General features: G+C 45.9%; 1 protein-coding gene across 1 annotated transcript in view; it reads right to left on the reverse strand.

The window, feature by feature from the left end:
* LOC140740870 (fatty acyl-CoA hydrolase precursor, medium chain-like) overlaps window positions 1–19,592 on the reverse strand; it is a 60,345-nt gene continuing 40,753 nt past the window's right edge. Inside the window, exons 11-14 of the mRNA XM_073070451.1 lie at window positions 10,533–10,682; window positions 7,155–7,227; window positions 2,760–2,968; window positions 1–253 (exon numbers count right to left, since the gene is read on the reverse strand). Of these exons, the coding sequence (XP_072926552.1) occupies window positions 246–253; window positions 2,760–2,968; window positions 7,155–7,227; window positions 10,533–10,682 (440 nt within the window). The 3' untranslated portion in view covers window positions 1–245. The remainder of the gene's footprint in view (window positions 254–2,759; window positions 2,969–7,154; window positions 7,228–10,532; window positions 10,683–19,592) is intronic.

Consider the following 19,592-nt stretch of genomic DNA (forward strand, 5'->3'; position numbering starts at 1 on the left):
TTGAATGATACATCTTGTCCTTTACTGCAGAGGATTAATGGTACATTATTTCCCAATGTTAAATTTGTAAAAAGAATCATGATGAAAGAAACAGCAATGGTGATGACAAACCCACAGGTCCAGATGGTTTCCAACAGCAGTTTTGAAAACAAGTCGGCCACAACACTGCAGAATACGTGAAGCGTAACCTTCTGAAGCTCTCTTGATCCAAAAGCCGTTCCTTCTATTTGGAAAACTGCACAACTTCACACCACTATTGAAGAAAATTGTTTGAGAGAGCAGACAACAGAGACTGGTTAGCTTGGTATCTGTGGTCAGGAAATTGTCTATCAGACCTCCATGATGATTTTCAGGTGATCAGCGAGAGGTTGGGCCTACAGAGGTTGTTTAGCCTGAGTAAAGTTTTTGAAGAGGCAACCAGGTCAGTGGATATTTAACAGACCTCCACTGGCTCTTGATAATGTCCCCCTCAAAAAAGCTGTTATCATGACTTGCAACGAATGAAAATTAATGCAAATTATTCACTTGGCTGCTAAAATGGTGGAGTATCAGTTGTTTGTGGTGAGCATGCTGTGTTGCGACCGGAATTGTGGCGACACTTGCGGGCAGCCCCCAACACGTTTATTTACTTATTTATTGATTGATTGATTTGGCCCTTCAATCCGCACTGCCAGCAACCCACTGATCTATCCCCAGCCTAATCACAGGGTAATTTACAATGTCCAACTAATCTTCTAACTGATACGTCTTTGGACTGTGGGAGGAAACCGGAGCACTCTACGTCGAGGATGTACCATCTCCTTACAGAGGTTGCCCGAATTAAAATCCGAAATGCGCGCCCGAGCTGTAATAGGGTCGCACTAACCGCTACACTACCATGGCGGCTCATCCTTAGATTGTGTTGGTTGTTAACCAACAAATGATGCATTTCCCTGTGTGCTTCCATGTCCATGTGATAAATAAATCTGAATCTGAAATACGGATTGGGATTGGTGAACGGGTCAATATTCAGGTTACAGTGACACTGAGGTGATCTAAATGCAAACCATGTTTCCACACCTGTTAATCACACATACATCAAATATGCACTACCCACACATCACCACCCACTCACACACACACACAACCACCCACCCACACACACACCACCCACCTACACACACACTCACAACCACCCACCCACACACACACCACCCACCTACACACACACTCACAACCACCCACCCACACACACACCACCCACCTACACACACACTCACAACCACCCACCCACACACACACACACAGACACCACCCACCCACACAGACACTACCTACACTACTCACCCACCCACACACACACACACTACCCACCCACACCCACACAGACACCACCCACCTACACACACACACAACCCACACAGACACCCACACAGACACCACCCACCCACACAGACACTACCTACACTACTCACCCACCCACACACACACACACTACCCACCCACACCCACACAGACACCACCCACCTACACACACACACAACCCACACAGACACCCACACAGACACCACCCACCCACACCCACAAAGACACCACCCACCCACACATCCACACAGACACCACACACCCACACACAGAGACACCACCCACACATCCATGGCAGGGTGGAGGCATCAAATCATAAAGAAATATTAAGCAAACAGAAGGAAAGGCAGGAGGAAGGCCACCAGGGGCAGGTGAGAGGCAGGCGATGACAAGAGGTAAGAGGCCAGTGTAAGGGTTGAGGCTACCTAGACAGAATATGAGGTGTGCTCCTCCAACTGAGAATAGCCTCATCATAGTAGAAGAGGAGGCCATGGAAGAAGTTAGTAAGGCAGTCTCCTGGAGAGAGACAACACGAGGAAATCTGCAGATGCTGGAAATTCAAACAACCACACACAAAACGCTGGTGGAACACAGCAGACCAGGCAGTATCTATAGGAGAAGTACTGTCGAGACTTCGAGACTGTCAAGACTAACTGGAGAGAGAAACTGGAATGTTTCAGACCAGGCGATCCTTCCCCCAAACCGAGGGAGAAAGCTTCAACACCAGAGATTCAACAGATTCTTTAGTATTCCGAGTCCTGATGAAGGATCTCAGTCTGAAACTTTGACTGTTCTGTTCCCTCCATAGATGCTGCCTGCCCTGCTGAGTTCCTCCAGCATTTTGTGTGAGAAAGAAAGCAAGCAGTGGCAGAGAAGGTGGGAGTGGGTCAGTGAGTGAGACAAGGGGAACATCGGCCATAGGGTAATTGCAAGGACAGCAAGGTGCTTTTACCTGTTACTGATTTGTTAGTGTACCTCACCAAGCCTGGCTGCAAAAGGAGGAAGGTCATGCATGGGGCTAGCAACCCCTTTCCAGCAAATCCCACTGCCAGAGAAACGCCAACAGAATCTTCAAAAATCTCATTCCTGGGAGAGGAAGGATCTTCGAAGATGGGCTACTCCTGGAGACAACTTGGAAGAGTGGCTGAGGACAGACGACCTGGCAAACGAGCAGCTTTCGATTGCCTATGCCCCAGTAGGGGAGATGGGTTGAAGAGAATTTGTTAATGAATGAGTTGGGTTAGATCAGCTGAAAGGCTTCTGCACCCCTCATTTTGCTTAACCGGATGGCGTAACCATTCCAGTGGCATTGAGGATACCCAGCTGGAAGCAGGCTCACAGAGTTAGTTCATTTAAGCAGGGGGTTTAACGTGTGCTTGCTGGAGGCTGCAGTTCTACTCTCTGGCCTTTATCACCTGTCGAGCTTTGCTCGGTCTTTGCCCCAGCAAGGTTCTCTGGGGTTTGTTTGATCTCGCTCCCAGCTTGGGGATTGCGGACTTTGGTCAGGATTTTCATTCGATGTTCCTTCAGCTTCGTCCCAACCGTCGGCTTCAGGTTCAGCTGCAGGTAGCTCTCACTCTGATCATAGACTGGCCACAGTGCCAGTCCCTCTCCATTGGGGTTCCTGCAAGCAGTAACCTACACATTAGGGGTATGGTTCACTCAAGATTCAACAGGTAGTCAGAACTTCCCAATGCATCACTGGCACCAGCCTAACCGCCATCAAGGACATATATACAGAAAGGTGCTGGAAAAGGGCCAGTAACATCATGAAGGGTCCCACCCACCCTGCTCAAGGACTGTTAGTCCCACTCCCATCAGGGACGAGGACCAGGGACCACCAGACTCAAAAACAGTTACTTTCCCCAAGCAGTAAGGCTGATCAACACCTCCACCCACTAACCCACCCCTCCACACCCCCCACCACCACTACTTTATCATTTCCAGTCAGTCACCTGATGTACTGACACTCCTGTGCTGAGCGTCACTTTATAGCCACACAATCGATCAATGTATATAAGCTATCTTATGTATTCATATTTATTGTGTTTTTATTAGTATTGAGTGATGTATCTTATTGATTTTTTTGTGCTGCATCAGATCCGGAGTACCAATTATTTCATTCTCCTTTACACTTGTGTGCTGGAAATGACATTGAACAATCTCTCCCACCCACTCCCGTTCCCTTCCCCAAGACGGTGCTGCGTATGGCAGCCGTGTTGCGAGCGCCATTCCAGCTTCACGGTGTACTGCTAATTTCTGCACTTCCTTTCATATTCCTTGTTGAAGAAGCTGATAGTCACATCAGATACGACTGAGTGACTCCTCTGAACATCGGGAAGATGGCATTTACCCGCAACGTGCTTCTTTTGCTACACTGGGAACCCCAGCTTCTGCGATCCATGGGAGGCTCATTTATTACATCACAGCTACCTCGGAAGTGGCGCCAGAGGTGAGGGAGAAGGGCTGTCGCCTGGTGAGGTTGAGACGGCATGCAAATCGACCGCTGCTCACTAGCCTACTCTTGGCTAACATTCATTCCCTGGACAACAAGCTCTGTGAACTGAGAGCTAGAATCTCCTATCAAAGAAACAAAGGAATGTGGAGTCCTGGCTGATGGAGGAGATACCGGATAACACCTTTGAGCCATCTGGATACCCCTCTTCCGGGAGGGTGTATGCGCCCTTAACTCCTGGCGGAGTCGTCGGGGCGCGTCAGGACAAGCTTTTTGCACGAATCTTTTGGTGATTGCTCATCGTACAGTGCGTCTTGGGCATCTGAAACTTGGCGGAGCCCATCCATCTCCAGGCCTTTTTTATACGAGATGGAATTGCTGGCTCGACACTCAACCCAGGCACGGATGGAGAGCGTGCAAGGGAGCTGGGCTGGAGTTCGCTCCAGGTGAACAGGTCTACAAACCTCTGGGAAGAATAAAAGAGATGGGGTGTGCTTCATGCTGACTAATGCTTGGTGTGACCCCCGGAATGTGCATGCTCTCAAATCCTTTTGTTTCCTGGAACTGGAGTACTTGGTGCTGCTGTGTAAACCTTTTTGGCTACCTAGGGAACTCACGGCTGTTATTAACAGAGCTGCGCACATTCCACTGCAGGCTGATACTGAACTGGCTCTGAAGGACCTGTACGAGAACATCAGCATGCTGGAAGACAGAACACCCGAAGGCTGTCAGAGACTTCAACAGAGTGTCGCTGTCTGAAGTCTTTCCGAAATTTTGTCAACATATCCAGGTGAGCACACGGGGAGATAGCACGGCTACTCTCCCTTCCGCAACGCTTACAAAGCGCTCCTCCATCCGTCATTTGGAAAATCCGATCACTCCTCTGTCTTACTTCTGCCCATGTACAGGAAGAAGCTGAAACAAGAGGCGTCCATAGTTAAAACCGTCCACTGTTGATCCAACCAATCAGTCTTCATGCTACAGGACTGCTTTGATGACATCAGCTGGAATGTCTTTCATGGTGAAGATGTCTCCGAGTTCACAGAAAGGGTCACGAGTTTCATTTGGAAGTGCATTGTGACTTTGTCCCCTAAAGATCGGTCAGGGTATATCCAAACCAGGAACCCAGGACCAACAGTTCCGTTCAAGCAGCACTTTCCGCGAGGGACAGAGGTTTCGCTGAAGCTAACCACCAGGAACTCAAGAAACGTGGCTACGATCTACGCAAGGTCATCAAGGCAGCGAACGACAATACAGGGACAAGATCCAGACACAACTCTCCACCAACACACGCAGCTTATGGCAAGGTCTGCACACCATCGCAGATATCAAAGCTAAACACAGTGGCACTGCCAACCTCACAGCCTCTCTCCCAGATCAGCTGAATCTTTTTTACGCTCAGTTTAACGTCACTAACACTGAGCCCCTGAGGCGAGCTGCCGATGTGACCTGCACTTGGTCATCTCTGAGGCTGAGGTACACAGATGTTTCCAAGTGGACAGTCGCAAGGCTGCGGGATCTGACGGCATCCAAGGGCGGGTACTCAGGATGTGTGGGGCACAACTGGCAAGTGTGTTTACAGACAGTTTTAATCTCTCCCTCTCCCAGTGTAGAGTTCCCCCCGCTTCAAATTATCCACCATTGTTCCGATACCCGAAAAGACCAAGGCAACATTTCTGAACAACTGACGTCCTGTCACACTCACCTCAATAATAAGCGAATGCTTTGAAAGGCTGGTCAAGGACCACATCTGCAACATACTACCACCCACACTGGACACCCTACTATTCACCTACTGACACGACCGATCGACAGATGACACAATAGCCACAGGTCTACACTCCGTGCTTACACATCTGGAGAAGAAGGATGCTTATGTGAGAATGCTGTTCTTGGGCTACAGTTCAGCATTCAACACCATAGTTCCATCCAGGCTCGACAAGAAGCTCAGAGACCTCGGCCTTCATCCTGCCTTGTGCAGCGGGATCCTGGGCTTCCTGTCAGATTGCTGGCATGTGGTAAGAGTGGGCTCCCTCACCTCCACCCCTCTGTCTCTCAACACAGGAGCCCCTCAGGGCTGTGTCCTAAGCCCCCTCCTTTACTCTCTGTCCACCCATGACTGTATCACCACTCAGTGCTAATTAAATTTGCTGAAGATACTACATTGATTGGCCTTATCTCAAATAATAATGAGAAGTCACCACCCTGACACAGTGGTGTCAAGAAAACAACCTGTCCCTCAATGTCACAAAAACAAAGGAGCTGGTTGTGGATTACAGGAGGAAAGGAGACGAGCTAGCCACTATTGATGTCAATGGATCTGGGGGTGAGAGGTTGTACAGCTTTAAGTTCCTCGGCATATAGATCACCGAGGATCTCACGTGGTTTGTACGTACCGGTCGTGTGGTGAAAAAGGCACAACAGCACCTCTTTCACCTCAGATAGTTGAAGTATGGGCCCCCAAATCCTAAGGACTTTCTACAGCGGCACAATTGAGAGCATCCTGACTGGCTGCATCACTGCCTGGTATGGGAACTGTAATTCCATCAATCGCAGGACTCTGCAGAGAGTGGTGCAGACAGCCAGCGCATCTGTAGGTGTGAACTTCACACTATTCAGAGACATTTACAACATGTGTAAAAAGGGCCCAAAGGATCATTGGGGATCTACATCACCCCAAACACAAACTGTTCCAGCTGTTACCATCCGGGAACCAGTACCGCAGTATTAAAGCCAGGACAACAGACTCTGGGACAGCTTCTTCCACCAGGCCATCAGACTGATTAACTCATGGTAATACAGCTGTATTTCTATGCTATATTGACTGTCCTGTTGTACAAATTATTTATTACAAATTACTATAAATTGCACATTTAGACAGAGACATAACATAACGATTTTTATTTCTCATGTATGCGAAGGATGTAAGAAATAAAGTCAACTCAATTCAATTCACCAGGTCTCACCTATCACCTGGCAGCTTTCCCTTTACCCCCAGCGCCCTGCCTTCTAATTCTGGCTTCTTCCCCCTTCCTTTCTAGTCCTGATGAAGGGTCTTGGCCCAAGAATGTTTATTCCTCTCCGTAAAGGTTGCCTGACTTGTGGAGTTCCTCCAACTTTTTTTGTGTGATTTACTGTGAAGCACTCAACAAGGCAAACAGCTCAGGTTTTTAGACGTTCCGTCACACTGCACACCCACCACTGCCTACAAAACGCACTGCGGTTTGCCACCCAGGGGACTCTGACAGTAGCTCCCCAATGAGAGGGGAACTGAGAGCCTAGAGCACTGCAGTATAGAAAGAGACCCCAGGTTGTCCATCCCTCCAAGCCCTCGAGAATCAAACATGTTGCTTACCCAGTCTTGGCAAAGTTGGCCCAGTATTTCATTATAGTTCTGCTCAATGCCATCTCCTCAGCAGTCATACTCCCTGGAAAAGTCACACCATCAATGAGACCTCTGAGGCTCGGGCCTAGCATGACACTGAGAAACTGATAGCAATCGAGGTCAGTCACCTTTAAGCGTATCCGCAGGGGATAACATTAACACAATGTGGGGATGCTAGGTCCCGCAAGTGAAGTTAGGGTAAACAAAATCATGAGGGGTATAGATTGGGTAAATGCAAGCGGACTTTCTCCAGTCAGGATGGGTGAGACTAGTACTTGCAAAAAAGTTTTACAGTGGTGTCGCCAGGACTTGAGGACCCAAGTTATAGGGAAAGGCTAATTTGGTTTGGACATTATTTGTGGAAGAATGAGGGAGATTTGACAGAGAAATTATGCGGGTTATGCAGTAGAGAGGGTAAATGCAAGCAGGCTTTTCCACTGAGGAGAGTCTGGACTTAGAGGTCATGGTTTAAGGGTGAAAGATAAAATATTGAAGGGGAACTTGAGGGGGAACTTCTTCACTCAGAGGGTGGTGAGAGTGTGGAATGAGCTGCCAGGAGAAGCGATGGATGCAGGTTCGATTTCAATGTTTAAGAGAAATTCGGATAAGTACATGGATGGGGGAGGTATGTAGGGCTATGGTCCAGCTGCAGGTCAATGGGACTAAGTTTAGCATGGACTAGATGGGCCAAAGGACCAGTTTCTATGTTATAGTGTTCTATGACTATGCAGAGCAAATGGGGAGGAGAGTGTGGGAAGGGGAAGTAATGTATCAGGGCAGTACCAACAAGTCTCTAGAAACATAACACCAGCCTGGACAGATTAACCTGCCCACTGGCATTCCCTCAACCTCCCTGAGCACAACCCTCTCCACCCTGGCACACTCTGGCTGCAGTGCACGCTGTCTCCAAAATGCACTGGATACTCTCATATCCAAGTCTCACACCGCCCTGACTTGGAAATATGTCACCGATGCTTCATCATCGCTGGGTAGAAATCCCAGAACTCCCTCAAAGTGAAAGTTATTGTCAAATGCACAAAAAATGTGTGCACAGATGCAATGGAAAAGTTTACTTGCAGCAGCATTGTGGGTCCATCACGGGTCAAGCCCTTCCCACCATTGAGCACGTCTCCATGAAACACTGTCACAGAAAAGCAAGATCCATCTTCAGGGGCCCCACCACCCAGATCATGCTCTCTTCTCGCTGCTGCCATCAAGAAAAATGGACAGGAGCATCAAGACTCAACCACCAGCTTCAGGAACAGTTATCATCCCTCAACCATCGGGCTCCTGAACCAAAGGGGATAACTTCACTCAATTTCACTTGCCCCATCATTGGAAAGTTCCCACAACCAATGAACTCACTTTCAAGGATTCTTTGTCTCATGTTCTTGATATTTATTTTTGTTTGTTTGTTTATTTATTTATTTATTTATAATTTCTTTTTGTTTGTGCACAGTTTGTTGTCTTTTTCACATTGGTTGAATGCCCAAGTTTGTGCAGTCTTCCATTGATTCAGCTATGGTTATTATTCTATTGATTTAATGAGTGCACCCACAGGGAAATGAATCTCAGGGTTGTATATGGTGACATATACGTACTTTGACAATAACGTTTCTTTAAACTTTGATCACAGGCACATAGCATTATGTAAGCAGCATTCAAAAGAAAAGAGTAGAGAATTTGTGGATGCCAAGTCATTGGTATATTAAAGGCAGAGGTTGATAGATTCTCATTTAGTCAGGGCATGAAGGGATACAGGGAGAAGGCAGGAGATTGGGGCTGAGAGGGAAAATGATTCAGCCATGATGACATGGTGAAGCAGACTCGATGGTCCAAATGATCTATATTACCTTGAGATTCATTTTCTTACAGGAATTTACAGAAAATAAAGAAATACAGTAGTGTTTATTAAAAAGAACTATACATAAACAAAGCAACACACTGGATAGAAGAAGGGTCTTGGCCCAAAACGTCGACTATTTATTCCTTTACAGAGATGCTGCCTGACCTCCTGTGTTCCACCAGCATTTTGTGTGTGTTGCTTTGAATTTCCAGCATCTGCAGACTTTCTCATGGTTACACATAAACCAAGACTGACAAAGAACCAATGTGAAAAAGAAGGCAAAACGTGCATATTTTAAAAATGCTGATAACGTGAGTTGTAGAGTCTGTAGATTGTGGAATCAGTTCAGAGTTGTGCTGAGTGAAGTTATTGACGCTGGTTCTGGAGGCTGATGGTTGTTGGGGAATAACTGTTCCTGAGCCTGGGGGTGTGGGACACAAGGCCCCTGTACCTCTTGCCTGATGGTATAGGTGAGAAGAGAGTATGGCTTGGATAGTGGTGTCCCTTGATGATGGATGCTGCTTTCTTGGGCCAGCACTCCACGTAAATGTGCTCAGTGGTGGGGAGGGCATTGCCTGTGATGGATTGGGCCTTATCCACTTTCTCGAGCCTTTTCCGTTTCTACTTCTGGGGTGCCACCGAGAAGGTGACGCGTGCCTGCAGCTACGCTGGACAACATCAAATACTCCAGTTTCAGTCTGCTACAGCTGAGAACCACAACTACATCGAAGGTCTGTACAGTCAGTAACGTTATTTTAATGGGACTAAAAAAATCTATCACTACCAAAAATCGATGGAACTGGAATGGACTCTGGTCACCGGTGCTGACACACTTCCCTTTTAGGATGGCAGAAGAGAGGATGCCGAGCTGGGCTAAAGGTTCATTCAAGGAAATGTGGTTTTCGGCTCCCAATGCCAACCATCTTGCTGGCAAATACAGTTCTGGTAAATAAGATCTCAGAGCTAGGGCGCTGTACCAGAGGGACATTAGGACCATTTGTGTCTGTTGTTTCATGGAATCTTGGTTAAAACCTTCATTCTAGACACAGCCATTCAGATTGACGTGTTCACAGTACACTATCAGCATAAGACTTTTATATTATATATTTAAAAAATCCGTAGATACAAAACAGTCCGCAGATTCCTAACAGACCTCAGCTCCTCACCAAGTAATAGGAAAGTACACAGAACTGTCGGACTGAGAACGGAGGGTTGATGTTTTTAATTTTCTTTCCTTTAGAGGCACAGCATTGGAACAGGCCCTTCCAGCCAAACGAGCCCGATTGCACCACGAGTAAAATTAACCTACTAACCCGTATGTCTTTGGAACGTGGGAGGAAACTGGAGCAGCCGGAGGAAATCCATGCGGTCATGGGGAGAACGTACAAACTCCTTACAGACAGTGGCGGGTATTGAACTCACGTCGCTGGTGCTGTAAAGCGAATGCGCTAACCGCTACACCACCGTGCCATCCATTCAATGTCACTGAAGGGTTTTCTCACCGTTTATCAAAATGTCTCCATTCCAGAAAGCACTACCAAAGACATATCCAAGCTCGTCTCCGTGGTCAGCCTTCACAAAATCAGGGCGGCTCTTGCTAAGGATACTCGTCCTGTGCTGGAACTCGTACAGATAGACAGGACACCTTGCATCTGAGGAGGGAAGACAGAGGAAAATTAGAGTATTATTACAATCACTCATTTCTCTCTGATACAGCAATCTTGCCCTCAGGTCCTCAATTCTATTCTCCAGTGACTGCACATTTGCTAACCAGATGCTGGGTAGAGATTAGATCAGTGATTAAGAGACTCCCTCTGCTGTCAGCACAGAGACTATATGTTCTCCCCTTCCCGGCATGCATTGCCTCCAGTGCTCTGACTTCCACCCACATTCCACAGACGTACGGGTTACGTCAATTAGTCATGTGTGTGTACTTGGACGGAGTGGTCTTGTGGGCCTCCCCGCCTGTTTCTGTGCTGTATCTCAAAATAAGAACTAACCCCCCAGGAAGGGCAGGGAATGGGGACACTGAAACATGATGAAAAGGTAAGGCATCGGCCCCTTGGAAGAGCAGTTAGTACTGACTTACATTTGCTGGCAGATGTGAATATGGACAGACTTCAATGAGTAGTGAGGTTCTGGAACTTTCTGCCCGAATGGGTGATGAAGGGAGGTAGAAACACTCCCCAGTGAGGGATCACTTGGAAAGCACATTTCAAAGACCACAGATTGACACCCTGGAAGTGGGATTTACCCAGTCAAAGTTCAAAGTAAACTCATTATCAAAGTCTCCATACACTACCCCAAGATTAATTTCCTTGTGGGAATTCACAGTAGATTCAATGAAATACAATAAATTAATGAAAAGAGTGGAGGATCGGAAAATCGGAAGGGATAGGAAAATGTGACAGAAGATTAGAAGATGTTGAATCCTTGTGAGTTGAGTTAAGAAACTGCAAGGGTAAAAGGACCCTGATGGCCTCCCAACAGTGACTGGGAGGTGGACCTCAGATCACAATAAGAAATAGAGAAGGCGTGTCAAAAGGGCAATGTTATGATAATCATGGGAGATTTTAACATTCAGGTCGATTGGAAAATCTAGTTGGTAATCGATCTCAAGAGAGTGAGTTTGATAAATGCCTAAGAGATAGTTTTTAAAGCAGTTTGTTGTTGAGTCTACTAGGGGATCAGCTATACTGGATTGGGTGTTATGTAATGAACCCAAGGCAATTAGGGAGCTTAAAATAAAAGAACCCTTAGGAGCCAGTGATCACAATATGATTGTGTTCAACTTGAAATTTGATAGGGAGAAAGTAAGATCTGTGATGTAGCAGTATTTCAGTGGAGTAAAGGAAATTAGGTTGGAATGAGAGAGGAGTTGGCCAAAGTAAATTGGAAGGAGCTGCTGGCAGGGATGTCAGCAGAGCAGCAATGGCATTTGTTTCTGGGAAAAATAAGGAAGGTGCAGGATGTGTGTATTCCAAAAATGAAGAAATACTCATAGAAACATAGAAAACCTACAGCACAATACAGACCCTTCAGCTTACAAAGCTGTCTCGAACATGTCCTTAACTGGAACCACCTAGCCCTCTATTTTTTTGAAGCTCCATGTACCTATCCAGGAGTCTCTTAAAAGACCCTATCATTTCTGCCTTCACCACTGGCAGCCCATTCCATGCACTCACCACTCTCTGCATAAAGAACTTACCCCTGACATCTTCTCTGTACCTAATTCCAAGCACTTTACAACTATGCCCTTTCGTGCTAGCTATTTCAGCCCTGGGAAAAAGCCTCTAACTATTAACACGATCAATGCCTCACATTATCTTGTACACCTCTATCAAGTCACTTCTCGTCCTCCGTCGCTTCAAGGAAAAAAGGCCGAGTTCACTCAACCTATTCTCATAAGGCATCCTCCCCACTCCAGGTACCATCCTTGTAAATCTCCTCTGCACCCTTTCTATGGTTTCATAGAACAAAGAACATAGAATAGTACAGCACATTACGGGCCCTTCGGCTCACAATGTTGTGCTGACCCTCAAACCCTGCATCCCATATAACCCCCCACTTTAAATTCCTCCATATACCTGTCTAGTAGTCTCTTAAATTTCACTAGTGTATCTGCCTCCACCACTGACTCAGGCAGTGCATTCCACTCACCAACCACTCTCTGAGTGAAAAACCTTCCTCTAATATCCCCCTTGAACTTCCCTCCCCTTACCTTAAAGCCATGTCCTCTTGTACTGAGCAGTGGTGCCCTGGGGAAGAGGCGCTGGCTGTCCACTCTGTCTATTCCTCTTAATATCTTGTACACCTCTATTATGTCTCCTCTCATCCTCCTTCTCTCCAAAGAGCAAAGCCCTAGCTCCCTTAATCTCTGATCATAATCCATACACTCTAAACCAGGCAGCATCCTGGTAAATCTCCTCTGTATCCTTTCCAATGCTTCCACATCCTTCCTATAGTGAGGCGACCAGAACTGGACACAGTACTCCAAGTGTGTCCTAACCAGAGTTTATAGAGCTGCACGATTACATCGCATCTCTTAAACTCTATCCGTCGACTTATGAAAGCTAACACCCCGTAAGCTTTCTTAACTACCCTATCTACCTGTGAGGCAACTTTCAGGGATCTGTGGACATGTACCCCCAGATCCCTCTGCTCCTCCACACTACCAAGTATCCTACCATTTACTTTGTACTCTGCCTTGGAGTTTGTCCTTCCAAAGTGTACCACCTCACACTTCTCTGGGTTGAACTCCATCTGCCACTTCTCAGCCCACTTCTGCATCCTATCAATGTCTCTCTGCAATCTTCGACAATCCTCTACACTATCTACAACACCACCAACCTTTGTGTCGTCTGCAAATTTGCCAACCCACCCTTCTACCCCCTCATCCAGGTCGTTAATAAAAATCACAAAAATTAGAGGTCCCAGAACAGATCCTTGTGGGACACTGCTAGTTACAACCCTCCAATCTGAATGTACTCCCTCCACCACGACCCTCTGCCTCCTGCAGGCAAGCCAATTCTGAATCCACCTGGCCAAACTTCCCTGGATCCCATGCCGCCTTCTGACTTTCTGAATAAGCCTACCGTGTGGAACCTTGTCAAATGCCTTACTAAAATCCATGTAGATCACATCCACTGCACTACCCTCATCTATATGCCTGGTCACCTCCTCAAAGAACTCTATCAGACCTGTTAGGCACGATCTGCCCTTCACAAAGCCATGCTGACTGTCCCTGATCAGACCATGATTCTCTAAATGCCCATAGATCCTATCTCTAAGAATCTTTTCCAATAGCTTTCTCACCACAGACGTGAGGCTCACTGGTCTATAATTACCTGGACTATCCCTACTACCTTTTTTGAACAAGGGGACAACATTCGCTCCCTCCAATCCTCCGGTACCATTCCCGTGGACAACGAGGACATAAAGGTCCTAGCCAGAGGTTCAGCAATCTCTTCCCTTGCCTCATGGAGCAGTTGGGGAATATTCCGTCAGGCCCCGGGGACTTATCCGTCCTAATGTATTTTAACAACTCCAACACCTCCTCTCCCTTAATATCAACATGCTCCAGAACATCAACCTCACTCATATTGTCCTCACCGTTATCAAGTTCCCTCTCAGTGGTGAATACCGAAGAGAAGTATTCATTGAGGACCTCACTCACTTCCACAGCCTCCAGGCACATCTTCCCACCTTTATCTCTAATCGGTCCTACCTTCACTCCTGTCATCCTTTTGTCCTTCACATAATTGAAGAATGCCTTGGGGTTTTCCTTTACCCTACTCGCCAAGGCCTTCTCATGCCCCCTTCTTGCTCTTCTCAGCTCCTTCTTAAGCTCCTTTCTTGCTACCCTATATTCCTCAATAGACCCATCTGATCCTTGCTTCCTAAACCTCACGTATGCTGCCTTCTTCCACCTGACTAGATTTCCACTTCACTTGTCACCCATGGTTCCTTCACCCTACCATTCTTCATCTTCCTCATCGGGACAAATTTATCCCTAACATCCTGCAAGAGATCCTTAAACATTGACCACATCCTTCTTGGAGTGAGGCAACCAGAACTGAGCACAGTACTCCAAGTGAGGTATCATCAGGGTCCTATATAACTGCAACATGACCTCTTGGCTCTTAAACTCAATCCCACGATTGATGAAGGCCAATGCACCGTATGCCTTCTTAACCACAGAGTCAACCTGCATAGCAGCTTTGAGAGTCCTATTGACTCAGAACCCAAGATCCCTCTGATCCTCCACACTGCCAAGAGTCTTGCCATTAATGCTGCATTCTGCTATCATATTTGACCTACCAAAATGAACCACCTCACACTTATCTGGGTTGAACTTCATCTGCCACTTCTCAGCCCAGTTTTGCATCCTATCAATGTCCCGCTGTAACCTCTTACAGCCCTCCACACTATCTCCAACACACTCAACCTTTGTGTCATCAGCAAATTTACTAACCCATCCCTCCACTTCCTCATCCAGGTCATTTATAAAAATCATAAAGAGTAGGGGTCCCAGAATAGATCCCTGAGGCACACCACTGGTCACCGGCCTCCATGCAGAATATGACCATTCTACAACCACTCTTGGCCTCTGTGGGCAAGCCAGTTCTGGATCCACAAAGCAATGCCCCTTGGATCCCATGCCTCCTTACTTTCTCAATAAGCCTTGCATGGGATACCTTATCAAATGCCTTGCTAAAATCCATATACACTATATCTACGGCTCTACCTTCGTCAGTGTGTTTAGTTACATCCTCAAAAAATTCAATCAGTTTCGTAAGGCACAAACTGCCTTTGACAAAGCCATGCTGACTATTCCTAATCATGTTATGCCTCTCCATATGTTCACAAATCCTACCTCTCAGGATCTTCTCCATCAACTTACCGACCACTGAAGTAAGACTCACTGGTCTATAATTTCCTGGGCTATCTCTACTCCCTTTCTTGAATAAGGGAACAACATCCACAACCCTCCAATCCTCTGGAACCTCTCCCATTCTCATTGATTATGCAAAGATCATCGCCAGAGGCTCAGCAATCTCCTCCCTCGCTTCCCACAGTAGCCTGGGGTACATCCCGTCTGGTCCCGATGTAACTATGAAAATGGAGAAGGGGAAGCCAGTGGATGTAGTATACCTGGACTTTCAGAAAGCCTTTGATAAGGTCCCACATAGGAGATTAGTGGGCAAAATTAGAGCACATGGTATTGGGGGTAGGGTACTAACATGGATAGAAAATTGGTTGGCAGACAGGAAACAAAGAGTAGGGATTAACAGGTCCTTTTCAAATTGGCAGGCAGTGACTAGTAGGGTACCGCAAGGCTCGGTACTGGGACCGCAGCTATTTACAATACACATTAATGATTTAGATGAAGGGATTAAAAGTAACATTAGAAAATTTGCAGATGACACAAAGCTGAGTGGCAGTGTGAAATGTGAGGAGGATGTTAGGAGAATGCAAGGTGACTTGGACAGGTTGGGTGAGTGGGCAGATGCAGTTTAATGTGGATAAATGTGAGGTTATCCACTTTGGTGGCAAGAACAGGAAGGCAGATTACTACCTGAATGGTGTCAAGTTAGGACAGGGTGAAGTACGAGATCTAGGTGTCCTTGTTCATCAGTCACTGAAAGTAAGCATGCAGATACAGCAGTCATTGAATAAAGCTAATGGCATGTTGGCCTTCATAACAAGGGGAGTTGAGTATAGGAGCAAAGAGGTCCTTCTGCAGTTGTATAGGGCCCTAGTGAGACCACACCTGGAGTATTGTGTTCAGTTTTGGTCTCCAAATTTGAGGAAGGACATTCTTGCTATTGAGGGAGTGCAGCGTAGGTTCACGAGGTTGATTCCCAGGATAGCGGGACTGTCATATGTTGAAAGATTGGAGCGAATGGGCTTGTATACACTGGAATTTAGAAGGATGAGAGGGGATCTGATTGAAACGTATAAGGTTATTAAGGGAATGGATACACTAGAGGCAGGAAACATGTTCCCGATGTTGGGTGAGTCCAGAACCAGAGGCCACAGTTTAAGAATAAGGGGTAGGCCATTTAGAATGGAGTTCAGGAAAAACTTTTTCACCCAGAGATTTGTGGATCTATGGAATGCTCTGCCTCAGAAGGCAGTGGAGGCCAATTCTATGGATGCTTTTAAGAAAGAGTTAGATAGAGCTCTTAAAGATAGCGGAGTCAAGGGATGTGGGGAGAAGGCAGGAACGGGGTACTGATTGTGGATGATCAGCCATGATCACAGTGAATGGTGGTGCTGGCTCGAAGGGCTGAATGGCCTACTCCTGCACCTGTTGTCTAGTATCCAACTCGATGCTTTCCAAAAGCTTCAGCACATCCTCTTCCTTAATATCTACATGCTCAAGCTTTTCAGTCCGCTGTAAGTCATCCCTACAATCACCAAGATCCTTTTCCATAGTGACTACTGAAACAAAGTATTCATTAAGTACCTCTGCCATTTCCTCTGATTCCATACAGACTTTTCAACTGTCCTATTCTCTCACGTCTTATCCTCTTGCTCTTCACATACAAAATAGTGACAAAATGACAAATGACAAAATAGTACAACTGTGGCTGACAAGGGAAGTCAAAGATAATGTAAAAGCAAAAGAGAGGGCAGACAGCAAAGCAAAAATTAGTGGGAAGACAGAGGATTGGGAAGTTTTTAAAAACAAAGGAAGTAAATGGATCATTGGAGGGGAAATGATGAAATATGAAAGCAAGCTAGCAAATAATATCAAAGAGGATATTGAAAGATTTTTCAAATGTATAAAAAATAAAAGAGAGATGAGAGTGGATACAGGACCGCTAGAAAATGAGGCCGAAGAAATAATGAAGCCAAGGAGATGGCAGATGAACTAAATGTGTATTTTGCATCAGTCTTCACTGTGGAAGACACTAGTAGTATGCCTGATGTTGTTGTGTGTGAAGGAAGAGAAGTGGGTGCAGTTACTATTACAAGGGAGAAGGTGCTGAAAAAGCTGAAAGACCGAAGGGTACGTAAGTCACCTGGACCAGTTAAACCGCACCCTAGAATTCTGAAAGAGGTAGCAGTACAGATTGTGGAAGCATCGGAAATGATCTTTCAAAAATCATTGGACTCTGGCATGGTGTCAGAAGAGTGGAAAATGCAAATGTCACTCCACGTTTTAAGAAAGGAGGAAGGTAACAGAAAGGAAATTATAGACAGTTAGTCTGACCTCAGTGATTGGGATGATGTTAGAGTCAATTGTTAAGGACAAGGTGATAGAGTAATTGGTGACACAGGACAAGGTAGTACAAAGTCAGCAAGGTTTCATTCAGGGAAAATCCTGCCTGATGAACCTTTCGGAATTCTTTGAGATTACAACTAGGATAGATAAAGGGGATGCAGTGGATATTGTAGATTTGGACTTTTAGAAGGCCTTTGACAAAGTGCCACACATGAGGCTGCTTACCAAGTTAAGAGCCCATGGTATTACAGGAAAGTTACTAACATGGTTAGAGCATTGCTGATTGGTAGGAGGCAGTGTGTAGGAATAAAAGGATCCTTGTGTGGTTGGCTGCCAGTGACTAGTGTTGGGACCACTTCTTTTTATGCTGTATATAAATGATTTAGATAATAAAATAGATGGCTTTATTACCAAGTTTGTAGATGATATGAAGATTGGTGGAGGGGCAGATATTGTTGAGGAAACAGGTAGGATGCAGAAGGATCTAAATAGATTAGAAGAATGGGCAAGAAAGTGGCAAATGAAATATAATGTTGGAAAATGCATGGTCATGCACTTTGGTAGTAGAAATAAATGTGAGAGCTATGTTCTAAATGGGGAGAAAATCCAAAAATCTGAGATGCAAAGGGATTTGGGAGTCCTTGTGCAGAACACCCTAAAGGTTAATTTGCATGTTGAGTCAGTAGTGAGGAAGGCAAATGTAATGTTAACATTCATTTCAAGAGGTCTAGAATACAAGAGCAAGGATGTGATGCTGAGGCTTTATAAGACACTGGTGAGGGCTCATTTTGAGTATTGTGTACAGTTTTGGGCTCCTCATCTTAGAAGAGATGTGCTAGAATTGGAGAGGGTCCAGAGGAAGTTCACAAGGATGATTTCAGGAATGAAAGGATTATCATACGAGGAACGTTTCATGGCTCTGGGTCTGTACTCGCTGGAGTTTAGAAGGATGAGGGGAGGATCTCATTGAAACCTTTTGGATGTTAAAAGGACTAGACAGAGTAGATGTGGAACGGATGTTTCCCATGGTGGGAGAGTCTTGGACAAGACGGCACAGCCTCAGGATAGAAGGGCGCTCTTTCAAAGTAGAGATGCAGAGAAATTTATTTAGCTAAAGGGTGGTGAATTTGTGGAATTTGTTACCACATGCAACTGTGGAGGCCAGGTTGTTGTGTGTATTTAAGGCAGAGATTGATAGGTTCTTGATTGGACATAGCATCAAAGGTTATGGGGGGGGGGGGGAAACCCAGGGAATGGGGTTGAGGTGGAGAGAATAAAAACAGATCAGCCATGACTGAATGGTGGAGCAGACTCGATGGGTCAGGTGGCCTAGTTCTGCTCCAATGTTTTATGGTCTTAAAAATTTCACACAAACAAAGATGGACAAACAACCAATGTGCAAAAGAAAAGTAAGTGTGCAGATGCAAAGACACAACAAATAATAAATAAATAAATAAATATGTATGAACATAATTACATAATATTGAGAACACGTGTAGTAGAGTCCTTGAAAGCACATCCATTGGTTGTGAAATCAGTTCAGTGTCGGGATGAGTGAAGTTATCCCCTCTGGTTCAGGAGCCTGATGGTCGATTGGTAATATCTGTTCCCTGTAGAGCTAGCAGGTGTGGGCTGAATGGCCATAAATATCTACAATTCTAAGCAGCAATTGGCCTCTTTACTATGGACAGGAAAATGTCATAGTCATGGAGTTATACAGCATAGAAACAGGCCCTTCCGCCCAAGTAATCTGTGCTGACCAAGATGTCTACTTTATCTGGTCTCATTTGCCTACATTTGGTCCATGTCCCTCCACCCTTTCAGATCC

This window comes from Hemitrygon akajei, chromosome 17 (genome assembly GCF_048418815.1).
Source record: "Hemitrygon akajei chromosome 17, sHemAka1.3, whole genome shotgun sequence".
Taxonomy (NCBI): Eukaryota; Metazoa; Chordata; class Chondrichthyes; order Myliobatiformes; family Dasyatidae; genus Hemitrygon; species Hemitrygon akajei.